The sequence below is a fragment of the Diabrotica virgifera genome, chromosome 4 (assembly GCF_917563875.1).
Source record: "Diabrotica virgifera virgifera chromosome 4, PGI_DIABVI_V3a".
NCBI lineage: Eukaryota > Metazoa > Arthropoda > Insecta > Coleoptera > Chrysomelidae > Diabrotica > Diabrotica virgifera.
Genome location: NC_065446.1, coordinates 250,527,300 through 250,540,615, shown reverse-complemented (window position 1 = coordinate 250,540,615; position 13,316 = coordinate 250,527,300). Strand labels below are relative to the sequence as shown.

Sequence of the window (13,316 nt, the reverse complement as noted above, 5' to 3'; positions counted from 1 at the left end):
GTGCACGTGTGGCTACTCGACTGTTGATATACGATTCTGTAACATGGTACGTTAACCCTTAGCATTGAAAAGAACCTCTACGAAATAAAATATAATGTAGTTTATATTAATGTAAATATGATCGGCATTGACCGCTATTGAACTTATCTATGTTATTATTTAGTGTTGTATATATAAACGAACCAGAGAAGTGACGAGACATTCAGATCAATCGATTAGTCACGATGAAGCAATAATACCTTAGTTATTGTTTACATTGCGACTATTGTTTAAACGAACACTGTGAAGTTCAAATATATGTATATAGTGAGAATGGTATATTATTATACATCCCGCACTTAGGGCACAATAGTTCAGCCACCAGATGTAGTACCACATCAATGCATTCTAATCAGTACGGCGAGGCATCGGCGCGCTTCTATCATCCATAGTGTGACCAATTCCTATTCAGTCAAATTCAGGACACGGCTGAAAAAAATACAGTCGGAAAAATGAGAGAATACCCATGAACAAACATATAGAACACACTGTATTTTCCTATCACCGTGTTACAAAGAAAATTGTCCAGTGCAAGTACATGTAACAATAATTATTACATATACTTGCGCTGGCCAATTTTTTGTGTGACACGGTGACAGGAAAATATAGCGTGTTTTATATGTTCGTTCATGGGTATTCTTTCATTTTTCCTACTGTACCTGAAATCTGGGACTTTCCAATGAAAATCGGGCCATTTTTTTTAATATAGAACTTTCATAATATCATCATTTTATCTATTAAACATTTTTATGTTGACAATGATATTTTTAATGGGTTAAGCCACAATAATTGGTTGTAATGATAATAACGATCATTAAAATACAGAAACGAAAAAAAAGTTCACAGTTTGAGTTTTTGTAGAACTATAATACCAAATACCATGATACTATAAATAACAAGATAATATATTGCACATCCGGAAGTCGTGACGTAACTGGAGACAGGCAAGTTCGTAATCATTCGTAATGTCCGATTACTTTGAATTGTTCGCGGTTGTATTTTATATTTTATCTTTGACAGTTATTTTGACTGGAATCTCGACACTAAATTCTTTTCGAATATATTGAAGTTTAATGTTATTTTGCTAATTGAATAATTTCATCACATAATGCATACAAATCCCATTTAACTTTAACAAGAATTCAAATTCAACTTCCGGTCTCCAGTTATGTAATTAATGCGCGAACTCGGACGTATTTGAGCTACGGGAAAATACTATCTCTTTATTTATAGTATCATGCCAAATACCACAATATGCAGCGTTTTGGATGTGGTATTAATATTCTTCTTCTTCAGCCTTCAGAAATCCAACTTTGGACATAGACCTCCCCCAATTCAATCCAGTGTTGTCTATTTTGCGCCACGTGTTTCCAGTTGTGTCCTCCAAAGTTCTTTATGTCATCAGCCCATCTCATTTGTGGCCTTCTTTCGCTTCTACTTCCTAACCACGGTCTCCATTGTTGTATTTCATGATTCCATCTTTTATTCTTCAGTCGTGCATTGTATCCTGCGAAACTCTATTTTAATTTGGCAGCATGTTCTCCTACGTCTTTTACTTTGGTTTTGTTTCTAATCCATTTATTTGTTTTTTTATCTATAAGCCTCACCCCGAGCATTGATCTGAATATTACACTTTCGAAATTGTCGACTTTTTTTTTGTCCTACCAATTCAGTTTGATATGAATTCTTAGAAGAATATTCAAAATTTCAAAATAGAATTTTACCAAAACACTGAAAATTCGGATGGCCTGGAAGCCTGGTCCGGGACGCCGGCACACGACTTCATAATTCGGGCCATGTCCCGGATTTCTCGGGCTAGTTGGTCACACTAATCATCGATAAGAAATACATTGGTATATCTAAGCAACGTTCTATTCTTAACGTCAAACGGTGTATAGTTACCGTTTTGTCACGATCATTTCTTTTTTTTTAACAGTTAATACTTTTCAATTTCAATACACAGATAGGGTTTTTCAACAACAGTCATTTGTTTCAAGCTTCTGTCATAATATGTTGTATAATAAATATTACACAGATTATACAACATATGACAGACGCTCGAAAAAAATGACGATTTCTGGACCGTATAAACATTGTATGTTGGAACAAACCTATAGTAAATCTACTTATAGTATAGTTGCTAACATGAGTAGAGGGAGGATTTTAGTTAGGGTACTAGTGGTATTTTTTAATTGATTCAGTTATAAATAAAACACTATCTTTAAAAAATATATTCTAAAATATTAATCATAGCACTACTCTAAAATTTTTTAATGTGGTTAATAATATTCAATATCTGGCTACCAATTTCTTCGTCTTGATTCGTCCAGGAAACATACACACTCTTTTGATCATCGTCGTCATCTCCTTCTACTTTAACAAGAACAGATTCAACCGAGATCTCACCTTCTGAGAACGTAACTGAACAAATAGGCAATTTGTCTTTAATAAATAACAATAATTTATGCGCTGTGCCCAATGTCGGTCCAGTATCGGCAATGTGAACAGTAGAGGTAAATCTTACAACGTGTCTGTTGATTCCAGCTTCTTTGCATGCTTCGTCCACATCCATAAGACACATTCCGTTGTCTTTCATAACTAGGACACCATGAAGTGTGCGTCTTCTTTTTGGATCTGGAACCATGCTGCTAAACCTGTAAAGGGGTGAAATCAGTCATCTTAATATTAAACGTTTCAAACTACAAAAATATAGAGGCTTTCAAAGGGAGGGTCATTGGAAAAGGTATAGAAGAAAAGGAACAAAACGGCACAGACTTGAAGTTGAACTCACACTATATAGACCGTAGAAATAATATAATACCTGGACTGATATTATACAGTATGGTGCAAATGAAAGGAATAAATTCATTTTTTCGTAAGCCAGCGACTTTACGAAAAAATCCCGAAACAGGTCGATTTTTAATTTTAAATTATGATTTTTTTGGCATATAATCATATTAGTGACGTCATCCATCTGGGCGTGATGACAAAATAGATGATTTCTTAAAATGAGAATAGGGCTCGTATGCTAACTCATAAAATGGAATCTTGATTCTCTTGAATATGGCTTTCATCGATTGTCATTTGTTTCGAGCTTCTGTCATGTGTCGTCTAATATTAATATATCTACGTCATACGTTATTGGTATATACGATACGTATATACCAATGATACAAACCAAAGACATATGACGTAGATAACTTAATATTATGACACATGACAGAGGCTCGAAACAAATGACTGTGAATGAAAAGCCCTATTGATGAATTGATTCTGAACTGAACTGAATTGATCTTATGATAATGGTAAAAAATGTCAAAAATCATACAACATTTATGTATTTAACAGCTTTATAGAAACTGACTTCATTTGTGGGAAAATGCAAAAATTGCATATTAAAGGTGCACTCTTCTAGTCTAAGAGCTAGTGAACCCTCCGACTAACGGTCTTCCTGTAAGGCTAGAAATTTGTATAATGATAATTCATAGCACACCAAGGCTAATTACCATGACCTGGTAGGCATCAGCCCTGCACGAGTATCTACCAGGTGAATCGAAAAGTGCATAGTTTAGGGGAAAAATAAACTTTCTCCTGTAAAGTTTAAATTTAAGTATGTGTTTGAGTAAGTCATTTAGAAGAAATGTGTACAATGCCAGGCGATTCTGAACAGCATAAGACCTTGTCAGGCGAGGGGAAAGATTAGGGGTTTTTCCTAAAATTATTTTTTTTTGTATCAAAGTTTTTTTAGGTTTTTTTAATCATTCCAAACAGAAAAGTTCTTTAGTGACTTTTCTCTTAGGTTAATAGTTTTTGTTATATAAGCGATTAAAAATTTTGAAAATTGCGAAATCGGAAATTTTTAACCCTAAATCGGACATTTAACTAAAAATTTCAGTGTTGCCAAGGTAGGTAGATATTATTTAAACATTGATTAATGAAATCCCGATGAGTTTTTGCAATAAAATATCGAAAACCCCTTTGTTTTTTAATTGCTAATCAAGCGGGCCCGATACTGTAGTATAAGTGAGGACGTTTGAATTTGCATAAATTCATTTCATAAATTTGAAGAGAAATCCTCAGGCAGGTCGATTTTTATTCTTAAATTAGGGCTTTTTGGCATATATATATATAATACTAGTGACGTCATCCATCTGGGCGTGATGACGTAATCGATGATTTTTGAATCATCGTGTGCTATGAATTATCACTATACAAATTTCTAGCTTTACAGGAAGACCGTTAGTCGGAGGGTTCACTAGCTCTTAGACTATTCGTCTTTAAAATGCATTTTAATTTTTGTCGATAAGACTCTTCCTGACTATCTGTATAAATGGTGATTCTCTTTGCTTTGCAGGCAATCTGTCTCATGCTTTGTAGGGCATGTTCATCGAAAAAAAAAATGATAAAGAATTCTTCAGCTTATAACGAGAGGTAAAATGGAGGATCACTATGGGCTTGAGAGGAAGTAGATGTCATGGCTAAAGAACATAATATTGCAATGCTAAACACCAACTAGCTGAAAACCATGGACAACTCTCTAATGTAACATGTTAGTTAGACCTAATATGGCCTCTACCGAAAAAAACTAGTAAAATAATGTCAAATATACACTTCGCGTCAGAGAAAACGGGCCACCCACACAATGGGTCATTTTTTATGTCTCGAATTTCCTAAACCTGTTGTCCGATTTAAGTGGACAACCATAGTATAACCTTATTCTTTAACAATATCGCTGTAATAATATTGTTGTTAGAAAGGTAAATTGTCATTGTATACCGGGTGTACCAATCAAACTGTGTTTTTTCTCAAAGTTCACCAAACCCTGCGGGATATTCTATTATTTATAAAATACTGAAATTAAAACCCAACTATAGCCTCAGATTTTCTTAACATTCTGTTTTTTTATTCAATCGCTTATGTTGGATAATAAAGTTAGGTACTTTAACAACTAGCCTTATTTTTCATTAATACAGGGTGTTTTTAAATAAGTATGGTAAACTGGGTAGGGGTATGGGGTAGTTCTGCATGAAAAAATAATGACAGGTTGTTTTATAAACCTATGTCCGCAAATGCTTCGTTTCGCAGATAGGGGGTGTTGAAATTTTTCTTACAAACTGACGATTTATTTATTGCTCTAAAACGGGTCGAGATATGCAAATGAAATTTGGTGGGTTTTAAGAGGTAGTTATTGTGCATTTTTTGACATACAATTAAGAATTTTATGTTCACCATTGGCGCACATAAGGGTCATATTACCCATATGCGTGCCAATAGTGGATATTAAATTCCTATTTGTATATCAAAAAATGCGCAATAACTACCTCTTAAAACCCACCAAATTTCATTTGCATATCGTAACCGGTTTTATAGCAATGAATAAATCGTCAGATTATAAGAAACATTTCAACACCCCCTATCTCGGAAACGAAGCATTTGCGGGCATACGTTTATAAAGCAGACTGTCAATATTTTTTTATGCAGAATTACCCTAAAAGTTTGCCATAGTTATTTAAAACTACCCTGTATTGATGAAAAACAAGGCTAGTTGTTAAAGTACTTAACTTTTGTATTAGCCAACATAAGAGAAGGAATAAAAAAACAAAATGTTAAAAAAATATGAGGCTATAGTTGTGTTTTAATTTCAGTATTTTATGAATGCTAGAATATTCCACAGGGTCACACGAAATTTGAGAAAAATCACAGTTTGATTGGTACACCAAAATGACCCATTTTGTGGGTGGCCCGTTTTCTCTGACGCTCAGTGTATTATAATTACCTCTTAGCCTCAGCTTTCAGTAAAGGCAAAGAGACATCCACAGGAATTTTGACCGAAGTTTGTATCACAGAAGTCTCCCCATTTGCAGGATTGAAACATTGAATATTGAACTCTTGTTGAATCTTTTCTTTAAGAAATTCAATTTTTGCAGCTTCTCCATGCACCAGCATTACGTTTTTTGGTTCACAATGTTGAATAAGTTGCATGATCCCTTTAGCATCGGCATGTGCTGAGAAACTCATGTATTCTACAGACATCTTGACATCAATTACCTGTCTATTTTCAACTTCTACTTTTTTTGCTCCATTTAATATTTTATGACCAACGGTTCCTTGGACGCAGAATCCTAAAAAATAGTTTTTATCATTTATCATTCATAAAAATTAAGTTTTATCAAAAAGACATGGAAAAAGTACTTTGACAGAAAACCAGCTGAGTTAACAGAGACAGTAACAGCAATGGAAGCAAAGGAAAAGCAGTTGGACCAGATGCTATTCTTGGGGAAGTGTGGAGAGCATTAGGAGACACAGGAGCAAGTTGGCCAACAGGTTCATTAAATAGAATTGTGGAAGTTGGACAAATGCCAGATGAATGGAGAAACCGTATATTAGAATAGAATAGAATAATTTTTATTTGCAATAAATAATAACAAATAGCAAATAACGTCAAGTAAAAGTAAAAGTAAAAAGAAAAGAGATTGTATAAATCTAAAGTACATAGAACATTTATCATAATTAAAATTAAACTTAAAAATTAGACATTACATGTTACAAAAACAAACCAGGTATTCCACCTTACTAATACTCCAGGTATTCCACCACAGTATATGGTTCTACAATGACTAAATAGATATTTAAATAACTCTTTTAAATCTTCCAAATTGAATCTCTTGTTTTAACGCTGATGGTAACTTGTTGTGGAATTTGATACAGGCATATAGTGGACTCCGTTCTGTTAGAGTAAGCCTGTGTCAAGGGATAGTTAGGTTTAGAGCTCTTGTGTGATGGGTATGATTGGGGATGTAATGGTTAAATAATGAGGGGTTCTCAAAAAGAAACTTTAAACATTCATAAATGTAGATGGCTGGAAAAGTAAGTATATTTTTAGTAGTTTAAATTTCCCCCTGCATGAGTCCTTGACTTTCATCCCAAGAATAATCCTTATTACTTTTTTTCTGAATGATAAGAAGTTCTGATGATGCCACTGCATTTCCCCAGAACATGATTCCATAACGTAGTGTAGAATAAAAGTTATAGCATAATAAACAGTAACAAGAGTATCCTGCTGTAAGTACTCTTTAAGCACTCTTATTGAGTAGCATGCAGAGTTCAGTTTTTTACATAACTGCAATAGGTGTACATCCCCCTGCAGATATTGGTCAATGTAGATACCCAGGAATTTAACAGAGTTGAAGGTTTCTATGTGGTCTGATTGAATATTTACCATATTCGTGATCAGACCTCGAGACTGAATGGTTCTAAAATAGATGAAGACAGTCTTATCACAGTTCAACAGTAATTTATTCCCAGCAAACCATCTCCCAGCCCTCTCCAGATTTTCACCTGTTTTTAAGAGCAACTCTTCAACAGTTTTGGTCCAAATCAGATAATTTGAGTCGTCTGCGAAATTAATAAGGCTAGATGATTCATCTGTTACAAATTCAGCAAGATCATTGATGTACAAGAAATAAAAAAGGTCCAAGAACACTTCCCTGGGGTACCCCAACTCGAGATTCAGTGCTTCTGAGAGTGTTCTCTCACCATTAGTTTCCAGACAAACTCTCTGTGACCTTCCTGTGATAAATGACTATCCAACGTAAAGCTGGGCGTATTATTTACAAAAACAAGGGAGATGTACAACAACACACAAACTAAAGAGCCATAAAACTACTATCACACCATGAACATATGGGAAAGAGTAATTGATAGACTGATACATGAAGAAACTGAAGTATCTGATAATCAATTCGGCTTTAAGCAGGGCAGATCAACCATAATATGCAATTTTCATTATAGGGCAGTTGATGGCAAAATACAGGAATAAATAAACAAACACTCATACCGACCCATGCAATGAAGACTATCGTAACTCAAAAAATGTTACATTTGACTTACTATAATGGTATTATTATTCTTTTTAAGCTTTATTTGGTGGAAAAGTATGGTAAATCAGCTTTGAATTTTAAGGCAACCAGTAAAGCATTTGCATGTGTATATTCTTTTTCTCATGATCATCTTTCAGTGCGTCACAGTTTTTCGATTTCTCTCTAACGCATTAAATTGTATGTGACAGAAAAAAAGGCACGTCTGGGAATACTTCGGTAATTATTCTAGTTCGGTGATTATTCTAGTTGTCGATAGATGGCGCCATAATCAAAAAAGAATTATTTATTAAATAAAATAATAATATTATCAATATAATCTGTACAATTTATAAGACTATACAAATGAAAGAAAATACCATTTTATAAATGCAATAGACACAATTGATTTGGTTTTATTCCAAATTGAAAATAAAATTTGACAACTGTCAGATTTAACTAAAATGTCACGTTAGAATAAATGTCATAAATGTGTATTATCACGGACTTACCTTTTTTTCTATAATTTGTGACGCACTGAAAAATGTTCATGAAAAGGAGAATAGTAAGTTTACTGACCCACACTCCTGCAAGCGAAAACTATAGTAAGTTGAGTTACTGTAATCTTCATTGCAAGAAACAGTGGAAGGTATTCCAAGTTTGAGTTAAACTGTTTGACTTACTATAGTTTTCTCTAGTTAGACTCTAATTTTAGTTTTGTTCTGAAGCTATTTTCTTGTGGCATTTTTATAATCAAGTATATTCAAATGGGAAATAAGCCACAATTTTACCTAAAAATGATTTTATTAACGTTTCGACGCCCAAGTCGGGTGTCGTTGTCAAAATACAAAATAATACTAAAGAAACAAAAATGTTGTTGCTTAGTAAAAAATTCTTCTAATAATTTATTTAATCTGACTCATTTATATCGGCAATTCAGACACGTATTATACATTTTAAAGTAGACGACTTTAAAATGATATTGCCAATATTATTTAGTATTATTTTGTATTTTGACAACGACACCCGACTTGGGCGTCGAAACGTTAATAAAATCATTTTTAGGTAAAATTGTGGCTTATTTCCCATTTGAATATACTTGATTAATTTTAGTTATTCCGATTAACTATTTATTTATTAAGCCCAACAGACCTTGTAGGCCTAGGGCTAAAATGTTTACATTTCTGATTACATAAATAATATAATAAATAGCTTAATATAACTTACATAACTTATAAATTTTATTTAAATACACTTCAGTCTTTTTATACACTCCTTCACCACCTCTCTCCATCTCCTTCTGTCGAATGCTAGTTCTTTCCATCTCTCAATGTTACTTTTCTTCAAGTCTTCATATACACTGTCCTTCCATCTTTTCCTTGGCCTGCCTTTCATCCTCTTTTGTATTGGTCTTCGTGAGAGTACTATTTTTGGCATTTGTTTACTTACCATTCTCTCTATGTGCCCCAAGTATCGTATTCTATGTGCTTTGATCATCGTCGATCAACCGATTAACTATAGAAACGTTTTTTATTACAATTTTTTAAATAGTACTGTTTTGCTTCAATAAATCTGTTACTAGTAAGTCTAGTCTAGAATAAGTATTTTTTCGATAACTGTTTTGACGAAAACTATAGTAAGTCTACAAAATTTAGCACAAAATCTGTTTTTTGTTACGTTTGATCTGTAAAATCTCTTAAAATATTTTATACATAATATAACAGAAATTTAAATTTGTATGACGTATTTCTTCCAAAGGTAACGTCATTTAATGTTACTAAGTCTAGAGTAAGTATTATTTTTTCCTTAATTGCTTCGACGAAGACTATAGTAAGTCTACAAAATTTAGCAAAAAAATTGTGTTTCTTGTTGTTTGATTTGTAAAATCCCTTAAAATCCATTAAATATAATATATCAGAAATTTCAGTGTGTCAGTGTGTAAGGAGTATTTGTTCCAAAGATATCGTAATTTCTTACAGCGAATTTTTGCGAAAAATTTTCAAATGCGATTATCTCAGTTCAACCAAAATTGAGTTACAATAGTATTCGTTGCATGGGTCGATATGGTATTCATTGATCTTGAGAAAGCATATGATAGAGTTCCTCGAGAGATTCCGTGGTGGGGCACTAAATAAAAAAGAAGTCCCCAGTGAATATGTAAAGATTGCGAGGGATATGTATGAAGCAATAACAACTACCTAGGAGTAGGAGAGACGAGAGACGTAGATTTCATGTGAAAGTAGGATTGCATCAAGACTCGGTGCTTAATCGTTACATATTCTCATTAGTTTTAGATCAGATAACAGCAACTCTACAGGGTAACATTTCCTGGTGCTTGTGTTGATGGGACATAGTGAAGGCAACTTAAAATAAAACTTAAAACAGTGGAGACAAGCTTTTGAGAAAAAAGGTTTAAAACTTAGTAGGACAAAGACAGAGTATTTGGAATGTTCGTTTAAAGAAGGGGTTACTACAAATAAAATGATATCTTTGGATGGTGAAATGAATGGAGATCTGGAGATCATGCAAAAGAATTAGGGTCGGATGGACGAAACAGAAGGAAGCGAATGGTGTGTTGTGTCACAGAAAAATTCCAATGAAGCTAAAGGGTAAATTCTAAAAAATATCCATAAGATCTGCTTGATGTACAGAACTGAATGTTGAGCAGGAACAATGAAGGCATGTGAAGGAAATGAGAATGCTTAGATGGATTAGTGGAGTAACAAAAAAGAATAAAATTAGGAACAAGTATATTAGGGGAAGTCTAGGAGTGGCACGAATTGATGTAAAAATGAGGGAGCATAGGTTAAGATGGTTTGGTGATGTTACCCGATATGAAGAATTGTGGGTTCCTGGAAGAAGCAGGAGAGGAAGACCAAAGAAGAACTGGAGGAGACGCTTGGCCAGGACATGTTGGTAAAAAGGTATTGATTTTGGTATGACCCAAAATAGAAACTTATGGAGAAATTCAATTAGAGAAGTTAACCCCAGATAGAGATAATAGTAAAGAGAATGTTGATGAAGAATTAAGTTTCATCAAAAAACCGATACCTGCAGATTTAAGCAGCTGGATCTTAAACTATATCAAATATAACTTAACACATTGACTTCCAAAGCAATTGTAAGAAATCGGGCCTAAAATTTCAAATTTATTTAATCACTTTATTTACTACAGGATAACTCATAGTTTTCGTCCTATCTACAAGTTTTCTCATAGTTGGCAGTCTATGTGTTAAGCATTATTTAACGATTACTTTACCTGGCATTATGATCATATTATTTTCATTTGGAGCCCACTTTTTGAAAATGTGTAGACTTAACCCAGCGTGAAGCATTCCAGGAGTAGCAAACACAACCATAGGACCTGGATTGTCTATGAATGACCTGTCGAAAGGTTTTATATGTTTAAAATCAAACATATTTCTTTGTACAAACGTTTTCCTTATTTTTTGGTTAGTCCATGTAATAAACATCTTATAATAATTATTTGCTTTTTCTGTTAATCCCAACGCAAAGTAAATTGGGGCTTTTAGATTCATTCTCTCCCAATACGTTTCTAAAAGTATACAAAGCTCCTGAGCTCTGCCTAGAGCAAATACTGGAATTAATACTTTTCCTCCTCTATCTACACATTCGTGTACTTTTTTCAGGAAGTCCTTTTCACGACAACGTTTTGAATCTCTTATTGTAGTAGCATAAGTCGATTCCGAAATAAGTAAGTCTGGTCTGCATTTATCTATCCAAGCAGCACCTAAATGTCGATCTGGGGTCATATTATAATCTCCTGTATACACAATAGATTGATTTCCCACTCTAACCCAAAACATAGCTGCTCCGAGTACATGTCCTGCGTAATATGCCTTAATTTCTATTTCGTTATCTACCATAACAGACTGATGTAATGTAACAGCTACTACTTTTTTCATGCAGTCTTTTATCATCTGTGACGTGAAAAAATTGAGGTCTCCCTTTTTCTCTACGGAAACCTTCCTCATATCCTCTAATAAAATGGGAGCTATTGCTTTGGTGGGATGAGTCATGTAGATGGGTCCTGTGTACCCTACCATCTCAGACATGTATGGCAAAGCACCACAGTGGTCTAAATGGAAGTGAGATATTATAACACAGTCTATAAAAGCGGATATAGGACCCTCACAAATGTATGTAAAGTCCGGAAATCTTCGTTCGTCGTTATAGCCCATATGCATACCACAATCCAACATTATATTTTTTCCTCCCATTGATAAAAGTAAGCAACTTCTTCCTACATCTTGGCCGGCACCAAGAGGAGTAATTTTAATTTCCGGCATCGTAATTTTGTGGAAGCAAAATATGAATCAATTGAGGTTAGGTCACGTAACGATCAAAACAAGATAGTCTTCTTTTTTAATGAATTTTCTATTTGGTTAAAGTCGTTACTGTAAAAACAAATTTGTGGTGTTTGTTGTTTGTCAGAATTTTGATTTGAAACGAGTTTACAAAAATACAACCCATTTTATTATATCAGAATTTCCAAGTTATTTATCATTGCTGACATGCTTTCCATGATGACAAAGCAGAGTAGCAGAGGAAATGAGGGAAAGAAAAGAAAGTTCAAGTTCAAAAATGTTTCATATTTCAAAAATCTTTCAAATGTCCAGTAGTCCAGTTTGTCTTTAATACGGTCCGGTGAAGATAGCTACAAATGAAGAATGACATAACGAAATATTGATGTTTGGCAGTGTTGCCATGTCCTTAAAATAAATCGGGAAAATTATTAAACATGGAATAAAATAATGAGACAAAATGTTCTTTAATTTTGTCGAAATACTAAGATTTAAGTATAAATAATAAAGTTAAAACGTGCAAAATAAGTGAAATTCTGCTGTTTTAAGATATATATATATAAGGCATTTAAAAAATTATTGTCAATGATAGTTTAATCCTGGCAACTACAACTTACGTACTTCCGGAGTTTGCTCAAACTGTTTGATCAAATTATTTGATGGTGGGACGCGGCCTTTAAGGGTTTTGACTTTATTGCCATAGAGGTATAACATAGAGTGAAGACCGCGTCTCACCATCAAATAATTTGATCAAACAGTTTGAGCAAACTCCGGAAGTACGTCAAAGTGACGTCACAATTGCAGTTTTTTTGAAATTATAAAAATATGTGCTGTCACTATCAGTCTAGTTTGATCAAATTCTTTGTATTGAGTTGTCTAACTTGTTTGTACTTTATTTAAAATTAAAATTTTTCATTATTATCCACAATGAACACTCAGGATGTGACGTCACTAACTGTCACTTTGTGTCACTAACTGTCAAGTTTGATCAAATTATTTGATGGTGGGACGCGGCCTTGAGCCTAGCCTAGGATCTGGTTTGCGGTATCTATTTCTATATAGCACATTAGATGACAAGTATCGAAAAACTATACTA

The 13,316-nt window shown here is 33.7% G+C and overlaps 1 protein-coding gene across 1 annotated transcript; it reads right to left on the bottom strand.

Annotated features, from left to right (window-relative positions):
* Positions 1-2,255: 2,255 nt before the first annotated feature.
* On the bottom strand, positions 2,256-12,431 carry LOC114326870 (integrator complex subunit 11). Its single transcript, XM_028275323.2, has 3 exons — positions 11,155-12,431; positions 5,816-6,161; positions 2,256-2,693 (listed from the first exon to the last, which is right to left on the bottom strand). The coding sequence occupies exons 1-3, from the start codon at positions 12,203-12,205 to the stop codon at positions 2,300-2,302; spliced, it is 1,791 nt and encodes a 596-aa protein (XP_028131124.1). The 5' UTR covers positions 12,206-12,431; the 3' UTR covers positions 2,256-2,299.
* Between the last annotated feature and the right edge of the window lie 885 nt (positions 12,432-13,316).